The sequence below is a fragment of the Leptosomus discolor genome, chromosome 4 (genome assembly GCF_034619465.1).
Source record: "Leptosomus discolor isolate bLepDis1 chromosome 4, bLepDis1.hap2, whole genome shotgun sequence".
NCBI lineage: Eukaryota > Metazoa > Chordata > Aves > Leptosomiformes > Leptosomidae > Leptosomus > Leptosomus discolor.
The window spans coordinates 26,502,059-26,523,183 of NC_141394.1; the positions used below are offsets into that span (position 1 = coordinate 26,502,059).

Sequence of the window (21,125 nt, forward strand, 5' to 3'; positions counted from 1 at the left end):
GAGCCTTCTTTGGTGAACAGCCTTCAAGCAAACTGTTAACTTCTGCTTTCACACTTATTTAAAAAAAAAAAATCCCCCAAAGTATCTAGCCAGAGGATTCAAAAATGTGCTCAGCAAAAAGAAACACATTGAGAGAATGTGGAAGAATATAGATACTACAACCTCTAAAGAGCAGTAAAAAAAAAAAAAAAAAAAAAAAAAAAAAAAAAAAATTCACTCACACTTGGCTTTGTAACATTAATATGAGGCTTGTTAAAAGCAAAAACAATAATCCTGTCTACTACAGTTGACAAGGTTTAAAGAACATAATTTTTAAAAAACCCAAATCATCAATTTAAAATATGAAAAACATTTTTAATATACGCATATTAATGTCAAATCTGTCATTAAAGTACACAAAATTTATCTTGTGCAGCAAGTCTGGTTTCTCAAGCTTACCTATGTATATTTGATATCCTGGTACATTTTTAAAGTTACTACTTCTGAACAAAGATTTCATTACATTCTTTTCCCTGTATGAGGGAAAATGAGCTACAAACACCAAATCCCTATTCAAATTATTGAAACATGCATTTTGAGAACAGGTTACATATATACAAGCAGTTTCTGTTGACAATATGGAAACATAAGAATGATATAGATAGATAAACAAAATTTCAAGCAAAATATGCCCAGTATTACTATAAAACACAATCGAAATATAAGGCATGATTCAAGGTATTATATCTACAAATTGCCTTATTTCTTGCACAAAAATAAGCCTGTCAAGTAACAGCAAGTAATAGCAAAAATGATGATGTTAACCTTTCTGGTGTCACAGCAACCCTGAAATTCAAGTAGTGTGCACACACCTACAGCATTTTCTCACAGCCACTATCAGCGCAGCCTGAGGTTTAGAGCTCAGGTTGTGTCTCATTGTTCACTGAAACAACCACCTCCTCCCTGGTACTGGAATGGATTTAGAGAGGAGAGGAAAGATGGATGCATCTCTGCTGATAATCAGGTCTTTACTGTGCCTGCACCCTTTCCTAAAGATACTGTCTAGTAAGTCCCACTGAACTTGCACTGAAACACAAGAACCCATGCAGGATCCAGCATGAAATGCTAGCTTGTGAAAGTCCATGACGCATACCAGTATTTCCCAATGTCTTTAACTGATGAGGGATAGGGAAAGGAAGCCAGTTTCCATACACAGTCTTGAACATCAAATATATAGCCTAGAAACAAAATATATTTACAACCAGAGCTAACTTTCAGTGCAGCCTTCAAGATCTCAGATACAAAACCTAGGACAGCAAGGAGTGTTTGTATACAACAGAGACGTTTAAGACTGCACTTTTATTTTTTCCAGTATACTCTTCCTAACAAAGGAAAGACTGCAGAAAATATGCAATGCAACTCAAAGCCAAGATAAGAACTTTGTCCAGATTAGCATTTCTTCCTGGAAGCACTCAGAACAGTTCTACAGCTAAGAGGTATCTTAGTCTTTGGGGTGGGCGGATGTTGTTTTGGTTCTTATTTCTTGTCACTAGAAATTCAAGAACACTGGAAAGATCTGCAAATGGGATACTTAAAAGCATTTAAGCAAATTTAAGAGCACGTCACCAATCAGGCACATTAGAAAATTCCAGGTAGAGGGTGCTGATGGAACAACTAAATGAATAGTATCTCTACTGGCCTACTCACAATACTTACACAAGTGATTTAAACATCAACACAAAGACCAACAATTCCATGACAGATCCGCAAAAGTTTTAAAGTAACCTCCTGGCACAAACTGAAATAAAACCATCGTACACCTCTCTCTTTCTCTCTTATCTCTGGATTTTTAGATTAATGTTCAGCAACAACAGGAAACAAATTTATTGCTTCAGATTCTATTTGACTGATTTTAACACTGGGATTATTCTCCAATTCTTCTACACTTACAAGGTAATTCTACAAACAGCTGAACGTCCTACTTGTCTTTGCTCTTCAATACTTTAAAACTTTTTAAAGGATGTGAATTCCTTTTGATATTGCTATGGTAAGATGCCAGAAATTTGACATGAGACATGCGCCAAAAATTAACTTTTCAGAAGCTATTCCAGACCATCTGGAGAAGACGCATTTCAAGTACAATGAAGTACATTCAAGTACAAAATAATTAATACCACCTTCACTAAAACACTAAACACACAGTAGTCTGGCCTCTCCTTCGTGCAATTAAAAGCTTTGAAAGTATCAGACTACTCAGAAGAGATTATGAATCACTCAAAATAATTTCACCTTTTTTTTTTTTCTTTTTTCTTTTTGTAACACTATCAGTCTTGGGTTTTTTTTTCTTAAACATAGCGGTGCCGTCTACCTTTAAATTGATGATTAGAACTTGAAATGCACAATTGTGGCCTAAGAACTCACTTTAAGGAAACTCCTGACCTCATCCAATGTGGAATTGTATCCAAATGAAGTAATATGTTCATGGTTCTTAACATGGAAATCTAAAAACACTGAAAGTGCAGATGGAAACCATAAGTAACTTCAACAGCCACGAAAATTCCTCCTTATCTCATGTTTTGTCACAAATGATTTATAGATTGGAAACAACATCTGTACCTCAAATCTGCAACAGATAAAGATCGTTAGATGGACAAAGAAGGTATATGCAGCCACCTGTACAATGCTTACCTTTAAGAGTACACACAACACCTGTGTTTCTAGCAGAAACATTAGTTTCAAAGTATGTTTTATATACACAAGCCTATCGTATTGCCTTGATGAAGTAAGTTGTGATTTATAAACTCCTTATAAAATGTCAATAAAGAGCCTGCAGAAATTCACTAATGCTGCACAAAACTTGACAGTACCTCAATAGTGCTGTTTTTCACATTATGATGAGGCAGTCCCACCCCCCCAATGTACAAAACTCTAGCACTGCAAAATAAGGTTGTTCAAAACATGTCTGCCTACATTTCTGAAGGAAACTGTCTAGTTTAATAACCACAAAATAAACCTCCATTTTATTTATTATGATCATTTATGAACTGACATAAAATCTGGGCAATCACAAACTCTGGAAACATTCAGTAGACTTAGAAATAACTCCTTAAGGATATCAAATACTAAGTAGGAGATTAATAGAGTTTCAGTAATCCATTAAAATAAGAAACTGCAAACTAAGAACACAGGTTGAATTATTTTTCACAAATAATCTACAAATAATCTAATGGGTTCTCAAAAGACCATTACAAAAAAACGTAATGTAAATAATCTATGAAGTATTTCAACTTCCAGCATATCCTCTCCTCCTTCCCTCCCAAATCAGTAACTATAATGTTTTTAAAGAACCTAGCCCCAGAACAAAATATGAGTGAATGTCAATAAACTTCAGTGAGAACAACCTATAAATTCTTTCAATATGTTTTGAAAAGTGTTTAGTTACCAAGGAAGAGGAGAAAGACACACTCAGGCTTAGTTTCCATTGTTCTCTGGGCTGTAGCCTTTTCTGCACCCAAGCACAGAAACTATACCTTCCTTATTTTAACTTCTGAGTAATTACAAAGGCCCTACATTTCCTTTTTTGAAAGCAAGATTATACCAGGAAGACAAATTGTGAGAGGTTCAATTAAGAGAGAATCTTTTGACTTGTTTCTGAGGCACATTTTCAAATGGTTGCATAGGCTAGACAGCTCTTTCACATTCTGACTACTGCCCTCCCCTCCTAATGAAGAGGGTTACATGTTCTCATGTACTCAGGGTGCTGCTACAAAAAAAAAAAAAATTACTGGTTAGTTGCTTAAAATTCACCTTTTCACAATCTTCCATTTGCCTACATATTTCTTCTACCATATCAAACAAGTTCTTTTGCTTTCCTCTGAATTCCAGCCATAACCTAGCCTTTGATGCTACCATCTTTTCCAATTACCAAAGTGTTGGCCCTTGAACTATGCCAGCATTTATCAATTAAAAAAAAAAAATTATAGTCACTTGCACAAATTTTCTCATATTATTACATATGTTCCAGGAAAAAATTCCCAGAAGTTTCCATTGAGCCCCTCATTCCCTTACAAATATCTTTCCGGCGTTCTCCTTTATCCCAAAGAACATAAAACTCCAACAGAGGAAGTTGAGCTGATCAGCTTTCCCCCTCTGTCCCTCCCTGCTCAGCTGTTACCTCTTTTCTTAGACTTGAAAACATTCAAGGCAGAAGGCATTACTCTATGTGTTTATACAGCACCTAGCACAACAGACTGTAATTACTGCTTTTAGGTCCTACTCCAACACAATGAATATGTCAACTATTAAATCATCATCTCTAATTTAAAGAAAAAAAGTTTTAAATCACTTTTTCCAACAGGTGGTCGCAAATTTTGGTATTGGAGGTTATTAAACTCAGAACTGCCACATAAAAAGCACCTTTCTCTTGGGTGACTCCTTAGTCGCAGTGCAGAGCTCCATCCATCCAGGTACTTTCTTATCCAAACAGATTTTGCTGCCCTCCTGTGGCCTGCGATGATCTTAAGCTCCAAAGTCACACACACCAGCACACTGATGAAATGGCAAAGAAAAACTCTGAGATCGCACAGCTCAACATTACCCTTTGAAGAAAGTAAAAAAGCCAAAATGCTGTTGCAGAGGTAACGAAGGTCTCCTGATGCCTCTGCTTGAAAGGACTGCTTAGTCTTTGTAGCAGAAATACAGAGATCAGTCATGCTCACTTAACAGTTGAACTGATAAATTTAAAACTCAGCTGTTCCTCAGTCACAATGTGTAGAAAATGATATAAGCGACCTATAAAAATATTGCAAAGAAAGGGAAAAAAACCTAACTTTAAATCCTTGTGTTGATCATGCTACATAGCTATATGAATTATGAACCCCCATACTCTCAGATACAGCAAATGGATGACACATGAAATAGCTAAAGGACACAAGCTGTACAGTGGTTACACCCTATCGTCGACATAGTTGGGATTTAAGACTAACAAGAAAACTTACAGAACAGTCTTCAAATAAGCAGTGAAGACATTTTACAGCAAGAAATATTAGAATACTGAAACAGATTATATGCCTCAGTGCTACAAAAGATCAATTTAAATTGTACAGCAACTGGAATACTAAGATATTAGTATATTTAGGAAAAAAAAATATGAAAACTAATGTCATTAACAATTTAACTTTTTATCTAATAGCATATTTAGAGTATTTGGAAACAAAGGCATTAACTCCCCCTCCTCCTAAACCTTTTTAATTAATACAAATATGCTAATGCACATGGAATTCATTATTACAACATTTGATTAAAATATTTAGAAAGTTAAACAGATCTTTCAAAACAGAAAATATGGGCCCAAATGAAGTAAAACCAATTTCTTCACTTGCTTATATGGAAACAGGACAGGATTTCTTTACACATCTTTACAAGTTTTTAGATGGTATCCAAAGGTTTTTAAAGAAATCTGTATTCCAAAGAAGGGCACATCATTACAAAAGCACGCTGAAAATCAGGTACATACAGATTTAAAACTGGACAAGGTATAAAAATGAATTTACTGTAAGTCTGAACACTATATATACTCTGTAGGAAAGTTCACATCTACTAGCACAAAGAGCAAAACCCGCAAAACAGGCATTTAGTTCCTCATAGTGGAAGACAAAGTCTGTTTTGACCTACTCTGAAGCAAGCAAGAGAAAATTAATGGAACAGAACAAAAAAGCCAGCATTCCTTCATCTAATTATCTGTTTATATTTTTGCTGAAGTTCTGAAACAGGCAGACTTTTTTGACAACTAGTAATCCAGCTGCCATGAGGACCTTCTGAGGGCCAGCAGTGCACAAATGGTCAGCATCTGTGTAATTCAGACCGGATAGCATATATGGAATCAGTTATTATGAAATGGCAACACTATAAACAGGACTCAAAAAAAAACCCACACCAAAGTAGTTAAATGCCTGCTCATGCGTAGTTTCCAGGCAAAAAGGAGCAAGAAGTGTGTCATCACCGTCTTCTCTACAAGGTGTCACTTTGTACCACAGCATCACTCCTAAGTACACCCTACTGACCATTAAAGGAGAGAAATTTCTATATACTCTGGCTTCCCCAAAAATACCCCTACTGGTAATTTCAAGCCACAGAACCATAGAATCATTTTGGCTGGAAAAGAGCTTTAAAATCATCAGGTTCAACCATTATCCTAACACTACCAAGCCCACCACTAAACCACGTCCCTAAGCACCACATCTATACGTCTTTTGAACACCTCCAAGGATGGTGACTCAGCCACCTCCCTGGGCAGCCTGTTCCAATGTTTGACCACTCTTTCAGTAAAGAAATCTTTCCTAATATCCAACCTAAATCTCCCCTGGCACAGGTTGATACATTCCCTCTTGTCCTGTCATTAGTTACCTGGGAGAAGATACCAACACCAGCCTCACTGCAACTTCCTTTTAGGTAGCTGTAGAGAGCAATAAGGTCTCCTTTCAACCTCCTCTTCACTAGGCTAAACAACCCCAGTTCCCTCAGGCGCTCCTCATAAGACCTGTTTTCCAGACCCGTCACCAGCCTCGTTGCCCTTCTCTGGATACGTTCCAGGACCTCAACATCTTTCCTATACTGTGGCACTCAAAACTGCACACAGTACTCAAGGTGTGGTCTCACCAGTGCCAAGTACAGGAGCACAATCACTTCCCTACTCCTGCTGGCCACGCTGTTTCTGATACAGGCCAGGATGCTGTTGGCCTCCTTGGCCACCTAGGCACACTGCTGGCTCATGTTCAGACGACTTTCAACCAGCACCCCCAGGTCCTTTTCTGCCAGGCAGCTTTCCAGCCACTCTTCCACAAGCCTGTAGCGCTGCATGAGGTTGTTGTGACCAAAGTGCAGGACCTGGTACTTGGCCTTGTTGAATCTCCTAAAATTGACTCGGCCCATTGATCCAGCCTGTCCAGATCCCTCTGCAGAGCCTCTACCCTCAAGCAGGTAGACACTCCTGCTTAATTTTGTGTCATCTGCAAACTTACTGAGGGTGCACTCGACCTCCTCATCCAGGTCATTGATAAAGATATTAAACAAGATCGGCCCCAACACTGAGCCCTGGGGAACACCACTTGTGACTGGTTGCCAGCTGGATTTAACTCCCTTTACCACGACTCTCTGGGCTCGGCCATTCAGCCAGTTTCTAACCCAGCAAAGAGTACGCCCGTCTAAGACATGAGCCGTCAGCTTGTCCAATAGGATGCTGTGGGAGACTGTGTCAAATGCCTTACTGAAGTCCGGGTAGACAATATCCACAGCTCTTCCCTCATCCACTAGGCGGGTCACCTGATCATAGAAGGAGATCAGGTTGGTCAAACAGGACCTGCCTTTCATGAACCCATGCTGGCTGGGCCTGATTCCCTGGATGTCCTGCACTTTGCCATGTGAGCGCACCCATGTTTAAAAGAAAACATCTTTTTAGATCACAGTAATAATCTGTCCCAGATTTTTGCTGGACATTGTCCCAAACCAAAATTGCTAGAATGGCTCATCAATCCTTCTTTCCACAACAGTATCTTCCATAAAGAATGACCTGCACCTTCATGCTATGGAGTACTTAGAAGAAACTTGCTCTCTAAACCTCCGGCTTAAGTGATAAAGAATATAACTTTGGGGCTCTACTATCCAATGAACAAGGAACACAGAAATATAACAGGGGCAAAGAAACAAGTAAAATCTACTACAAGGATATCAGGAGGAAAAGTAAGACCAAATAGTTTAAATGAAACAAAGGCCAGAGTTACTTAGCAGGCTATTTAACATCCATTACAGATTTCTGAGGAAGACATGGAAAAATAATTTAACAGGCCTGTTAAAAAAAAAAAAAAAAAGAAAATCTACTAGTCATCTACGAGTTAGTGTTTTTGGGTTTTATGTCCTTCCATATGTGTGAGAACTTCAGAGACAAACAGAAAAAAATCCCAAAATCCCACAGTTTAATAAATAAAACTACTTTTTCTATCTAGGGTAGATCATGCCCAAATTCTATCTACACATAAACAGCTTAGGCCAGTGACTGTCAAATGCAGACACTTCATAGAAGTTCACTCTGATTAATCAAGAACATGCTTTAATTTAACTGTCAGAACTAAGACTACTGTGAATTTATAGAAAACAAATCAGGAAGAATTGCCTTCAGTTCCCAAATTGTAAATCCCTAAAACACTTCAACTGGCAAATTGCAGCATTTAATTTTAGTACTTTAGAAATCTTCAGTAAACAAACACAAACCACAACAAGCCTAAAAAAAGCCTCCACTGAACTTTACATACTGTATTCTATAAAACAAATCTCTCAGAAGCCTAATAAACTCACAATTAACAAGGGCCTGTGACTTGTAAAACCACACCTCTAGGGAATAAACTTCATCAAAAACTGAACTCCTGTTATAGGGGATGTTCAATATGAAGGACTACGGCTTCAGTAATTCTCTAAGGGTTTACACTTATTCCGCAAAGCAAGGCACTAAAACAAAAGTGACAACATCTCAGTACGATTATCAGCTGTATGGGAAGTCCATCAATCACCCTCACCATAATAATTTCTTACAGAACAAGCCAGACACTAATGAGAATGTGTCCTGACTGAATCAAAATTAAGCTGTTAGAACTTAACATTATTCTTTCTAGTATGATTTTCAACAAGGTACACTAGCAACTGCTGTTTTTTCTTTGCAGATTTTAGTATTTCGGAGGCTGTTAAGCATGTCATTTAGATCAAAAAAATCACTTAAATATGCAACAGACTTCAAGCAAACTTAAATGCACTGAACTTGTATCCCTCGTAACGCAGATGCATTGTTTTCATGAGGCATACGAACCTTCTATGTTTTCAAAAAGTATTTGTTTCAATAAAACAGTGTACATAAAAATCATCATTACATACTAATTTAATTTAGTCATGTAACAGCTTTGCCTCCTGTCTCCAAATACACATCTTAAAAAATGTAAAATAATGCATTCCCTTCCCTTGTTTAGTTTGGTAACCAAGACAATCACAAAAGAAAAACGGAGGGAGAGCACAGTAACAGTAGGAACGTGTACCTTGCCACAGAAGAGTCATCTGGTTTGGTGGCATGCATCAGTTATTATTTCCAGCTACACATAAAGACTTTGTCTAAAAATTAGTAATTGCATTCAAACTCCCACAAAAATTGTCCTCAGGCCAACCATGCAATGCCAAATCCCAGAACAGTCAAGAGACCCAAAGAAGTCACATATGGAACCTAAAGTTTTGCAAGAATCCTCTTTTTAAGATAAGCCACATAAAAGAAGAGTGAAATTGAAGTAATAAGCCTCCATTTTCTTACACTTATCACCTCAAAATACCAATGCTGCCTATATTCAAGCCATGAGCATTTCTGTTTCTCTTTGTTACTGAAAATTATTTACTTCTCAAGCATTTATTAAGAATATGAGGTAACTGGGCTCCATTGCCATCATGGGTTTTCCAGATCTTGAATTGCAAAACACAATACAACCATAAACGTGGTTTACACTTATTTAAATCAGTGCATAAAAACTGTAACTTTAAGGAGAGGTTAATGAGAAGCAGCTTCAGTTGAGTTTTCCTTGGATTGTTACCCATGTGGCTTGCAGGCAAAGAGCTGTCTGATATGGAAAAATCAGTTGAAGAAGAAGGATGAGTTCCTGCTTCAGGATGCTTGAGATACTGAAATAGGCTACAAAACTACTTAAAAAAAATCTTCAAAGTCTTTCAAAAAGTATTGACAGGCTTGGAAGGGAAATAGAGAATGTTAAAGGGTTTCTTTTAACTCTTTTTGTTTTATGGAATAAATGACTGCCTGGATCTCATTTTAGAAGCACTACTGCTTTTAATATTTAAAGTAAAATACATAATTTGCATCTCTTCATTAGCAAAAATTTTAATAAAGTATCAGTTTCCCTTTGATTTTTAAGCATCACGTATTCTTATCTCAGAAAGCATCTCTGAATTCTAAAATAGTCCAAAAGTAATACCAATATAAAAAGCAGAACAAAATAAAATAACTGTGACTCATCTTCATGAAATAATCCTAGAAGCAACTGGGATATATTGATGCAATCTTGATAACAATTTCAAATCAAATAACTGCATCTAATCAAGCATTTATTCCAGTTATTATGCTAGTCAGTTCTGCTAGCAGTTACAATTTTAATATGGACCCAAAGTCAGAAATTTTAAATAGGTTAAAAGACAACAACACCATTTAATGCTGTTTTCCTTCAATGTTGTGAAAAAAAATAATAATAATGCAGCAACCATTAAAGCACCAGTAATCTCTAATCCCATGAAGTTAGAGAACAGTTGATAGCCATTTGGTATAAGGCTAAAACCCAAGAAATCAACATTATATCCAAAACACAGGTAATGCAGTGGGAAGCCAGGCTTTTCATTGCTCGATCGATCAAATCAAGAATCTCATCTGATGTCTTCTCCTTCCTTTCATTAAAGCTAATGTTGTATATGATAAATGAGGACTTAAAATTTTTCAAAATTTTCTTCTGCCAAATTAAGAAGTCTCTGCATCTTCCCTGTCGAGAGGGGAAAAAATACATTTAAGTATCTTTTACTCAGTATCAGTTCTGGAAGCTGAAGCTAACACTAATCCTCCAGAACTGCTGTCTGGTATACCACTAAGACTGCTTAATAAAAACATCAGTTCATTCCCCAGAACTATAACACTATGTTCTGTGTTATCGTTACTGTAGTAGCCTGTGTTATTTACAGGTACTTAAGTTGTGACGACATTTCTAAACTAAAGTGGTAAACACTGGTTTATTCTTGTTGATCCACCCAATATGTTTAACAGAAGCTCTTTTTAAAAACTGCTGTCCTTCATAACTTGTTCTTTCACTTTAGAATACCTAATTTACAGTTTAAACTCCATTCTGGAGAAATAAAATTATACTGTGAACCCACAACTCTTCCTTCAACCAAGTATCTTTTTAACATCATTATTATTATTCTATGAATCATTCTGCTTGATGCAAGCAATTATGAATTTAGCTTATAGCCAGAATCAGGCAGGAGACAGGTACAGATGACCACACAGTCTATTTAGCTTTAAAATGTATGGACTGATTAATCTAAACAGTGTTACTGATCTAAAGAAACAGAGTACAGAGGCAATTGTTTCTGGATTAGTATTTCAGATCTGTCCAGGTAAGAGAGTTATTGGGCAAAGTAGTGCAGTAGGAGGAGCTGGGGAGAATTTGGGGACCTGAGAATTCACTTTACAAAACAACATCCTCCTAAACAGGTAAATTAATTTTTAAAATAGCTTCACAACTATTTGGTTAGTTAGTCTTCAAAGAAAGACCAGAGGTTTTATCTCAACTGTACACAAATCAGCTGATGCCTTAAGTTATGCACACTGGAAATCAAGACCAGAGATCACTCTGAACATTGAACCTGATGAACAGGCATCATGGGGAAACTTGTTCTGACTGTGCTAATTTGTCATTTGATGAAGAAACTGCAGCTCCTAAACTAGACTGTATTTGTATTGTTAAACTGTAAATGGAAAAAAACGTTAAGTTGATGTCTCACAGAAAGCAAGTGAGGAAGTAAACTGTCGAAATAAAGTATGCAGAGGAATTTATTTACAAATACTTTCTCAAAGCCTCATGAAAGTTTACAATAAAGTCCTATAAAATCAGTGTTTATGGACAGAGAAGGAGAGTAAGGTATGGAGAGAGAGTATGCAGAGTAGCAAATTACTGACACACTACTCTCTATTTGCCAAGCACTTAATGATGAACATACTCAGTCCTTGAGAGCTGACCCTCGACAACAAACCAAATTGCTTTGGAATAATATACATAAATGGGATTTCCCAGATCAATGGTTGTCCAACTATAAAAACATTTTTAAGATCAACATCCCAGTGAATTTTTATTTAGCAGATTCATTTTTGCCTATGAAGGAAAACACTCTTGCCTTCCTGAGATATTTAAACAATTCCAGTGCAACAAAGTGTCAGCCAAATATCTGTAATTCATTTTTCATTCTACCAGAAAAGGATTTCTACTACAGTAACCCTAAGTTATGTCAGACAGTAGGTTAAAAACAAAACCTGGTTTGCAAATAATTAATGCCACAAAGAAAACGTGAGCATTAGCTCTATGCAACAGTTGTGGAACACAAAGATCCTCCTTCTACAGAGAAGCAAGTTTCACTACCTTGGACTTTCAATGATATATTTTTAAAGAGGATAAGAAATTGTGACAAACAATTCCTCTGCAGACATATACCATCAAGAGCTTTTTATTTTTTTCTTTCAGTGAAACACTTAAAGGTAGCAGAAATTTCCATCTTTCCACATTCTTAATTCATAAGCAGTTTATTAAAAAATAATTTTAAGAAAATTTTCTGTTCTTCATCTGGCCATACATATTGTGATGTCAACTCTCAAAGCCACCTACTAGATTTACTCATAATTTCTTATCATATTCAAATGATTTAAGATAACCAGTCATCGGAAATTATGTTCAAACAGTTTCACTTACGTTTTTGCCGAATAAAACAATATCCCAATCTCAAAAATGTAGCATTTCCTTTTGGGGAAAAAACTATCAGCACTACCAAACATAAAGGTGGCACAGTAAGAGCAGCTTCATCCTCATGTCACTATTCTTCCTGTGAAACAGACAAGCTCTCTATTTCTAATGTGAACATTCCTCTATATGTACATAAAAAACCGAATACGGCACCTTTAGTAAGATTTATATTCATGCATATATCAAAATACTCCTATTAATAAAAGCAGGCCTCAAAAAAAGAAAAAACAATGATCAAACTCTGGGGTGACAAATTATTTAGCAAAAGACGACAACATACAGGCATATATGCCTTTATAAGGTTTTAAATATTATATACCTGTATTTATTGAATTCTGTTTACATTCCCCCCCCCAAAAAAAAAAAAATTACAGTATATTATGAATGTGTGGCTTAAAAATAAAGATAAAAAACTCTTAACAACTGTTTAGGGTCAGCCTTACCCCTGAACAGGAGATGTTTGGCTTTCCAAATTTTGTCTCATTTTGAAAGCTAAGCATTCTAAAAATCTAGTAACTTTCTCAAAAGTCTATGAATGCCAACAAGCGGTAAGTATCAATCAGGACATCACAGAATCACAGAACAGAATAGTTTGGGCTGGAAGGGACCTTTAAAGTCCATCTAGTCCACCCCTCCACAGTGAGCAGGGACATCTCCAGCTGGATCAGGTTGCCCAGAGCCCCGTCCAACCTGACCTTGAATGTTTCCAGGGAAGCGGCTTCTGCCACCTCCCTGGGCAGCCTGTGCCAGTAATCATTTTATTCAGGCTAACCTTTCTGTGACAGTTTTATACAGTGATTTAATTTGGCCATCAACTTCCTACTGATCACAAAGGAAGCATAAGTTAAACAAATTTGATCAGAGTCATTCTGTCTCCAGCTAGGCACGTATGCCTTGCCTTGCAATGAATTAACACCCTCTCTTACACCTGTACACCAGACACAGAAGATGTGAAAGGCCTTTTCTTTTTTTATATTGGCTTTTTAAAATTCATACATGGAAAATTTCACCTCCTCAAGTCAAATACTTGTCCAATCAATTCAATACTAGGAATCAATTTCTTACTCGGAATAACAAAGCATATATAATACTTGACACGCTTGATTAGGAGTTGTGTTTATACACAGCCCATTCAAATGCACTTGTTTAGGAGAAACTGGCCCTCTGAACAGGACCAACTACAAAGTTAAAGGGCTACATGTCTTCCGTTAATTGATAAGAGGGAGCTGCACTTGTAAAATGTATTCATTTATTTTGATATAGCTTTATTTATTTGCCTACATTTTTTAAACTAACTTACTCAAACTCTTCAAAGATTCTGTAATTGAACCCTGTATCTCCCACTATGCATGAACTCCTAGGTTTTATTACAGTGGTCTTTCCACATTCACCTGACAGTAAGTCGTACTTCAGCTAAGGAGCTATTTTCTGATCTACTACAATACCTCCATGTAAGAAAATATATTTTTTATGAGGAATACTTCTATGAGGATCCAGGTCCTGCACCTGGCTTGGGGCAATCCCAAGCACAGATACAGTCTGAGCAACGAGTGGATCAGGAGCAGCCCTGCGGAGGACTTGGGGTTGCTGGTGGATGAAAAACTGAATGTGACCCAGCAATGTGCGCTCGCAGAGCAGAAGGCAAATCACATCCTGGGCTACATCAAAAGAAGCGTGGCCAGCAGGTTGAGGGAGATGATTCTCCCCCTCTGCTCTGCTCTCATGAGACCCCACCTGCAGTGCTGCATTCAGCTCTGGGGCCCCCAGCACAAGAGAGACATGGAGCTGCTTGAGTGGGTCCAGAGGAGGCCACGAAGATGATCAGTGGGCTGGAGCACCTCCCCAATGAGGACAGGCTGAGAGAGTTGGGGTTGTTCAGCCTGGAGAAGAGAAGGCTCTGGGGAGATCTTATAGCGGCCTTCTAGTACTTAAAGGGGGCCTGCAGGAAAGGTGGGGAGGGACTCTTGATCAGGGAGTGTGGTGATAGGACATCATGTGATTATTCCCCTGTACTGCTGATGCAAGTACACCGTTTTCCTTCAGTTTTGAACTGAAAGAGCATAGATTTAGATTGGATATTAGGAAGAAATTCTTTACTGCGAGGTGGTGAGGCACTGGAACAGGTTGCCCAGAGAAGCTGTGGCTGCCCCCTCCCTGGCAATGTTCAAGGCCAGGCTGGATGGGGCTTTGAGCAACCTGGTCTAGTGGAAGAGGCAGGGGGGTGGAACTAGCTGGTCTTTAAGGTCCCTACCAACCCAAACCATTCTATGATTCAAGGGGGCATTACTTCCAAGCCCTCAGAACATAGCTTACTACTTGCTACATTCATTCCGTGAGCAGTTTCACACTTTGGAAAGAATAGTACAAATTTGTTCACAGCTAACCACTACCTTTGTAAGTAAATACCATCACATGCACACCCTGTCAGTCTAGCTGGTAATTTCAGAATGAGATATTACAAATAAAGCACTTTTCTTATTTTGAGTACTTCCTGCTTAACAAGTATTTCAACTCAGGAGTAAAGCAGTAAGGGTTTGTGAGACTGTGGGTCAGTTAGTTCTCATTCTTGAATTTCACAATTGGGTAAAAAACTTATATAAATAAAAGGCTGTTCTAAAGAAAAAAAAATAGATTCCTGTTAAAAAAATACAACCTTTCTCCCTTTTTTTGTTTCAGAGAACACAATGCTTGATGAAAAAATGACAGTACCAAAGACTTACATCCCCATATAGCATCAGAATAACAAACCAGCGACAAGGGTTATCACTCTCTGCTCCCATGTACACACACTTTCCCCCTCCCCTTAATGTGCTTTGGGTGAGCCTAAAGGAAGCATCTCTAATCATAACCAGTCAAACTGATCTTGATATCCGCAAAGCCTTTGCAGCTAACAGGAAATTAACCTGAATACAAGGAACAGTTTCACAGACACACAGGACCAGGAACACAAGCAGACCCCAGAGTTGACTAAGTTCCAAAAAGGATTAAAAAAAAAATCCCTTTCTACTGCTGCCTAATACAAACAGTGAAACCACAAAAAAGATGCCCCATTTTTTTGTTGGTCACAAATCTAATTAAATATAACCTCCTCTTTCCCAGATCTCACATTTAATCAGCAGCAGCACACTATTTCCATTCAGCATTCTTATTTCAACATGCCCCTCTTCCCAAAATTTCAGCCACCACCTTGACAGGGGAAAAAGTGAAAACATTTTCCATGCTGACACACATCATATGATTATTTCCCTGTACTGCTAATGCAAGTATCTCATTTTACTTCAGTCTCACATTGTGACCACCTACACTTTTATATTCCGACCTACCACCCTCTTCTTTTACTGTCTGTACATATTTACAACCGTATCTACCTTTTCTTCTATGCCAAGCTCAACACAATCAAGCACTGAGCTTGGTTAGTACCTCTGGGCTGTGACTACGGCCAACTAAAGTATTTATTGCAAGTAAGTATTTTATTAACTATTATAATGGCATACAAGTTTCCAGTATTTTTCTGATATAACTTAGAAATACCGCATTTTCATTTGAGATTTTGCACAAATTAATTTTTCGATATCAAGCAATGTGTTTAGCCAGACAGACTTGGTTTGTGTGCTTGGAGTAAGTCTTTATATACTATGTGATTTGGAAGAAACAATAAAGTGCTGAGGGGTTTTGGCTTTAATAGACAATATCAACATATTTCTGATCTAAACATAGATTTGGAAAACAAGGTTAGAAAGAATACAGTTAAAGCACTGGCCAAGTTTTTACACAGTATGCTAGAACAGAAACCAGCATTTACAATACATATTTTAAAATAAATTAAACCTTTTGTGCTAAATTCCTTCCAAAAGTGAAAGTTTGTAACAACAACTACAATATCCTAGAATATCAACAGTTACAGAGGGCACTAAAGTATTATATTTTGGGATATTTTGCAATGTTTCAAATACAGTCTAGACACTCACAAAGGCTTACAGATTCACACATGTCTCAAGGCTGATACACAACACTTTCAAAGTCAAATATTTTAGAAGTAATCGACATAATGGCAGAAACTTAAAAGGCTAGAGGATATCTAAAACGTAAACATGAGTCCATTTTGGACTATCAAATACCTTTTAAAAATTGCATGAGGACTAGAATTAACTGAAGTTTTCACATGGGAATGGTTCAACACTGCACTGGAGGAGGTTCAGACTGCACATTAGGAAGCATTTCTTTACCGAGAGGGTGGTCAAACACTGGAACAGGCTTCCCAGAGAGGTGGTCAATGCCCCAAGCCTGTCAGCGTTTGAGGCATTTGGACAATGCCCTTAACAACATGCTTTAACTTGGTCAGCCCTGAATTGGCCAGGCAGTTGGATTAGATGATCATCGTAGGTCCCTTCCAACTGAAATAGTCTGTTCTATTCTAGCTATCTCATTCCGCTGCAGAAACATGACTAAGCAAATGAAATGTCATAAACTTGAGTTTTGCAACAGTAAATAATCCCTATCAAAAAACCTGAATGAACTTAAAAGTATAACCTAAATAACACATTAGAAGTGCAATCACCAGTAATTCTTTTCTGTAGCAAACAGTTGTGACACCAAGGTGGTCTAATTAGACTTACAGACTGAACGATTCAATTCCAGAATTTCCATATACATATAACACAAATTCCAAGTTATCTAAGCTGAGACAGAACAAAGAAAGCATATCATGTGTGCTATTAAATTAAGATTTGACAGCAAATTAAATTTACTGTGGATAAAAAACAAAGTGAGTTTTACCTGAAACATTCTCTACTTTGTCTCAACTGTTACAGACATTAGTAAGAGGAAATTTATTTACCAGTTACAGGTATAATGAGCTTTGAGAGCTCGAATTGCATTACTCAAACCCAGTTTAAAACCCTGTAAGATTCAGTGACTATTTTCTTAGCATGCCAGATAGGATTTAGTAGTAAAATACAGAAAATTCAATTCCTACAAAAATGATTGGGCTGTACTAGCAAAAGAATCAGGAAACAGAACAGTACCACTTAGAACAGCAGAGGTAAACATGCAGATGTATCCAACTGAAAAGCAAAAATCAATCCTCATATCACGAAAACTTCTTTTTGTCCTGTGTGACTCTGTTGTGCCTGGGCTAAAAGCACAACTTTTTGGAGTTTCCCTAAATTAGAAAATGGCATCACCATCACTGTGATTTTGGGTGGAGGGAAGCAAAATTCTCTCTCTCAGCACCTTGTTGAGCTAGCAAATCTACCCAGAAATCGGACTGAAAAATGATTTCAGATATTGACATCATTAGTAACTACTTCAGCAAACATGAAAAAGAGAGATCGAGCATGCACGCAGGCAGGAAGCAGCGGGAGTTGGTTTTTCCCCCAGTCAAACCAAGTCCAAGAGACTCCTTCCTGCAAATTCTTTATGTGTTTTTGTACCTTATGCATCTTTTTCAAAATTTTATTTCAAATAGAAGAAAAGAGATATCTTGGCAAAAGTACGAACTAAAACTTACAACCAAAACCCTGAGCATCGGAAAAAAGCAAAAGTTTATTCACTTCTGACAAAATACTGGAACTTGTCACAGAAATTCAATGCATAGAATCTTCCTTAAGCATTTCAGCAGTCAGACTACAAAGCTATTTTAAGCAAAGAAGTATACCCAAAACATCCACATAAAGCCTGAAGATACACAATGCAATGTTGACAGATACAAAACCAAGTTTTGTTTTGTTTTCATTTTTTTTTTCCATGATAATGGAAAGAAAGGATCAATAACTAAAGCAGGGTGTGCAACTTCCCAGTAAAGAGTTCTCTCAGGACAAAACCAGAAGAAAATAGTTCCTGTTAAAAGGACAGACACTTCATATAAAACTATACATCTACTTATGGCACACATGAGGGTTTTGTTATGGCTTTGTGAACTGCACACAGATCCAAACCATAGGAAACAAACATCAAATTTGATCTTATTTTTATAGCCTGTATATTGTAGATGGGAATACATGCTTGTTCTCACATAGTTAGACATAAAAAAAAATAAATAAATAAAGTATTTTTTGTAAGTGCCTATAGCTCTTCAGTGATTCCTAACATATTCTGTGAGGAAATTCACATACCGGTCATTGAAGAACTTACATATATATTTCTGTATTCTTTAAATCAGAAGTTCTATGTCAACTGAGGCTAGACTGACTCCAGTATCTAAGTTACCTTACCTATAAAAAAGAACACAAATCTTTTTCTTCCCTGTAGAAAGGAGTTACTATCTACTAACTACTTCTTACTGTATGGCAGTATGTGTAAAACCTTTTAGAAGAAACTCTACTGTATGGTGGAAGAGGTATTCAATATTCACAACACCAACGAAAACAACAAATGTAGTGATAAGTCAGTCTTTTCTCTGTAGAAGCCACTAGGCATCAGACTGCCCTGCAACCCAGAAAAGCAAACCACCCCTACAGGGCGGGGAACACGGCCACAAAAGGGAAGCCTCACTCATAAGTAGCTCCCAAACTTTGATAATGAATATTATTATCACCAGAATAAAATCTGCTGCTGCTGCTTTGGGAGACACAGTCCATGTACAACATTCATGCCAATTACATTAAGATCATGTGGTCAGAATTTACTGTTCAAGATATGAAGAAAAGTTCAGGAAAGTAGGAAGCAGTGGGAAAAAATACAGTTCAGAAATCAAGGTCAAGCTTTTGTTCCCAGTTTGGTCATCAGCTGTTGATGACCTGAGGGAAGTCATCTCACCATGTGTCCCAAACAGAGTGAATTTTAAAACAGATTTAAAACTGCTTACCTGTTTTACAGGGCTCTGAAATACATTGAAAAGTGACATATTTTCCTATGAAACAGTTAAGTAGCTTCACCAGAAAAAGCCACTGTTAAATACGTACATGCATACATAAAAACCCTTACCTTCTCCAGGATTGACTGCAGATGGTAGATTGGTCCAGTCTAGGGTCCAGTTGGGGCATGGATGAGGAGAAAACTTTGCTTCAATACCATTTTCCTATGTGAAAGGGGGGAAAAAAGAATTAAGAACCTGATCCTTTACCCACTGAAGTTGGTAGCAAAATTCGCACTGAGTTTAATGGCATCAGATTAAACTGTGCAACACTTTCAGCCTAACTGAAACTAAACAGGTATCTGACTTCACATTATACGCGGTTCAAATTAGGTATTTCTCTCATTTTCACAAGAAAGCCCTGTTAATTTTCTTTAGGAAATCTTGTCAGCCTCTATGCAAAAGACATTGACTTATGGAACATGATGGAAAGCTTTCTTTAACAAAACTCATTAGGGTTCCCAGATGTTCCAAGCTCTAATCAAATAGCAAACAATCAACAGAAACGATAGAATAATGAAGCCAAACATAAACCAAACATTTTTTGTCATCCTTTATATAAATATCTTTGAGAGGGGAACACAATACTGCAATTCAAACAAAAAGTTACTCTGATTACTCAGAACTATTGATAGGCTTCCAGCAGTCATATCTTTGCTCAATTCCCAAATCAATCAAGTACCGTAACAGAACAACAAAGTAAAATCACCAAGTCAATACTCATCAGATAGAAGACAGGCAGAAGGTATGAAACTGTTCAAGGCTGTCAGACTTAGCTTCTGCAATTCTAATGAATTTCACCTATTCCAAATCAAGCAGAATATTATTAAAAATAAGCAATAAAAAAGCTTAAATTACCATTAACTTAGTCATAGTTGGCCTCGGACCACCTACAAAATGACTGTCTTCATTCTCCTCTTCTAATTCATCAGGCACTGAAGAGAAGTCTTGTAGCTGTTCCTCTGGAGCAGACATCAACTCTGGAAGCTGGAGAAGCTCCATATTGCATTTGCCAGCAGCTCTTTTTACTCCAGGTACTTCTTGAACTCTTCGATACCAACTGGATATCAGAGGCAAATTTACCAGATTTTTCCCTTGTTTTTTGCTGGAAACCTAGAAAAATAAAATGGAAAGGTTACTTCTACCATAAATTTCTTCCTACAAGCCACAAGAGGGCATGAACTACAGAAGTTAGTTCTTCCCCATGCTGAGCATGCTTACTCATAGCATCACAGTAATGCAAAAAGTGAGCTAGTTAGGAGCCCAGGCCTGCAGGTGGAAGTGCCAGTTGGTCATTTAGACTTTATCTGCAAGTCCCAGTTGCTTAACAGGATGAAAAGGTTTACATGACCAATTTTAATCATTTCAGTTAGTAACAGGAAAACGCAATTTAAATAATATTCTTAATTATCTGCTATTTCCTAACAAAGGCATGGTTCATTTTGGTTGGTAATCACAAAAAAAAAAAAAAAAAAAAAAAACCACACAAAAACCACAACAAATCCAAACTCAGTAATTTGCAATGAATACTGAACTTATCTAGGCAAGACATTACAGTACCTGAATGCTGCTCGTTCCCACAGGACCCTGCAGCACTTAAAAGCTCATCCACTGACAGCTGTTTTACTGGCAACTGCAAGCCCAAAATACCTTTGACTAGGTTGTAACAGCAGAACATGCACAGGCGTACATTGTCC

General features: G+C 37.3%; 1 protein-coding gene across 1 annotated transcript in view; it reads right to left on the reverse strand.

The window, feature by feature from the left end:
• GSTCD (glutathione S-transferase C-terminal domain containing) overlaps positions 1-21,125 on the reverse strand; it is a 72,692-nt gene that overhangs the window by 38,469 nt on the left and 13,098 nt on the right. The window contains exons 4-5 of the mRNA XM_086464208.1: positions 20,287-20,541; positions 19,500-19,593 (exon numbers count right to left, since the gene is read on the reverse strand). Coding sequence (XP_086320334.1) covers positions 19,500-19,593; positions 20,287-20,541 — 349 coding nt within the window. The remainder of the gene's footprint in view (positions 1-19,499; positions 19,594-20,286; positions 20,542-21,125) is intronic.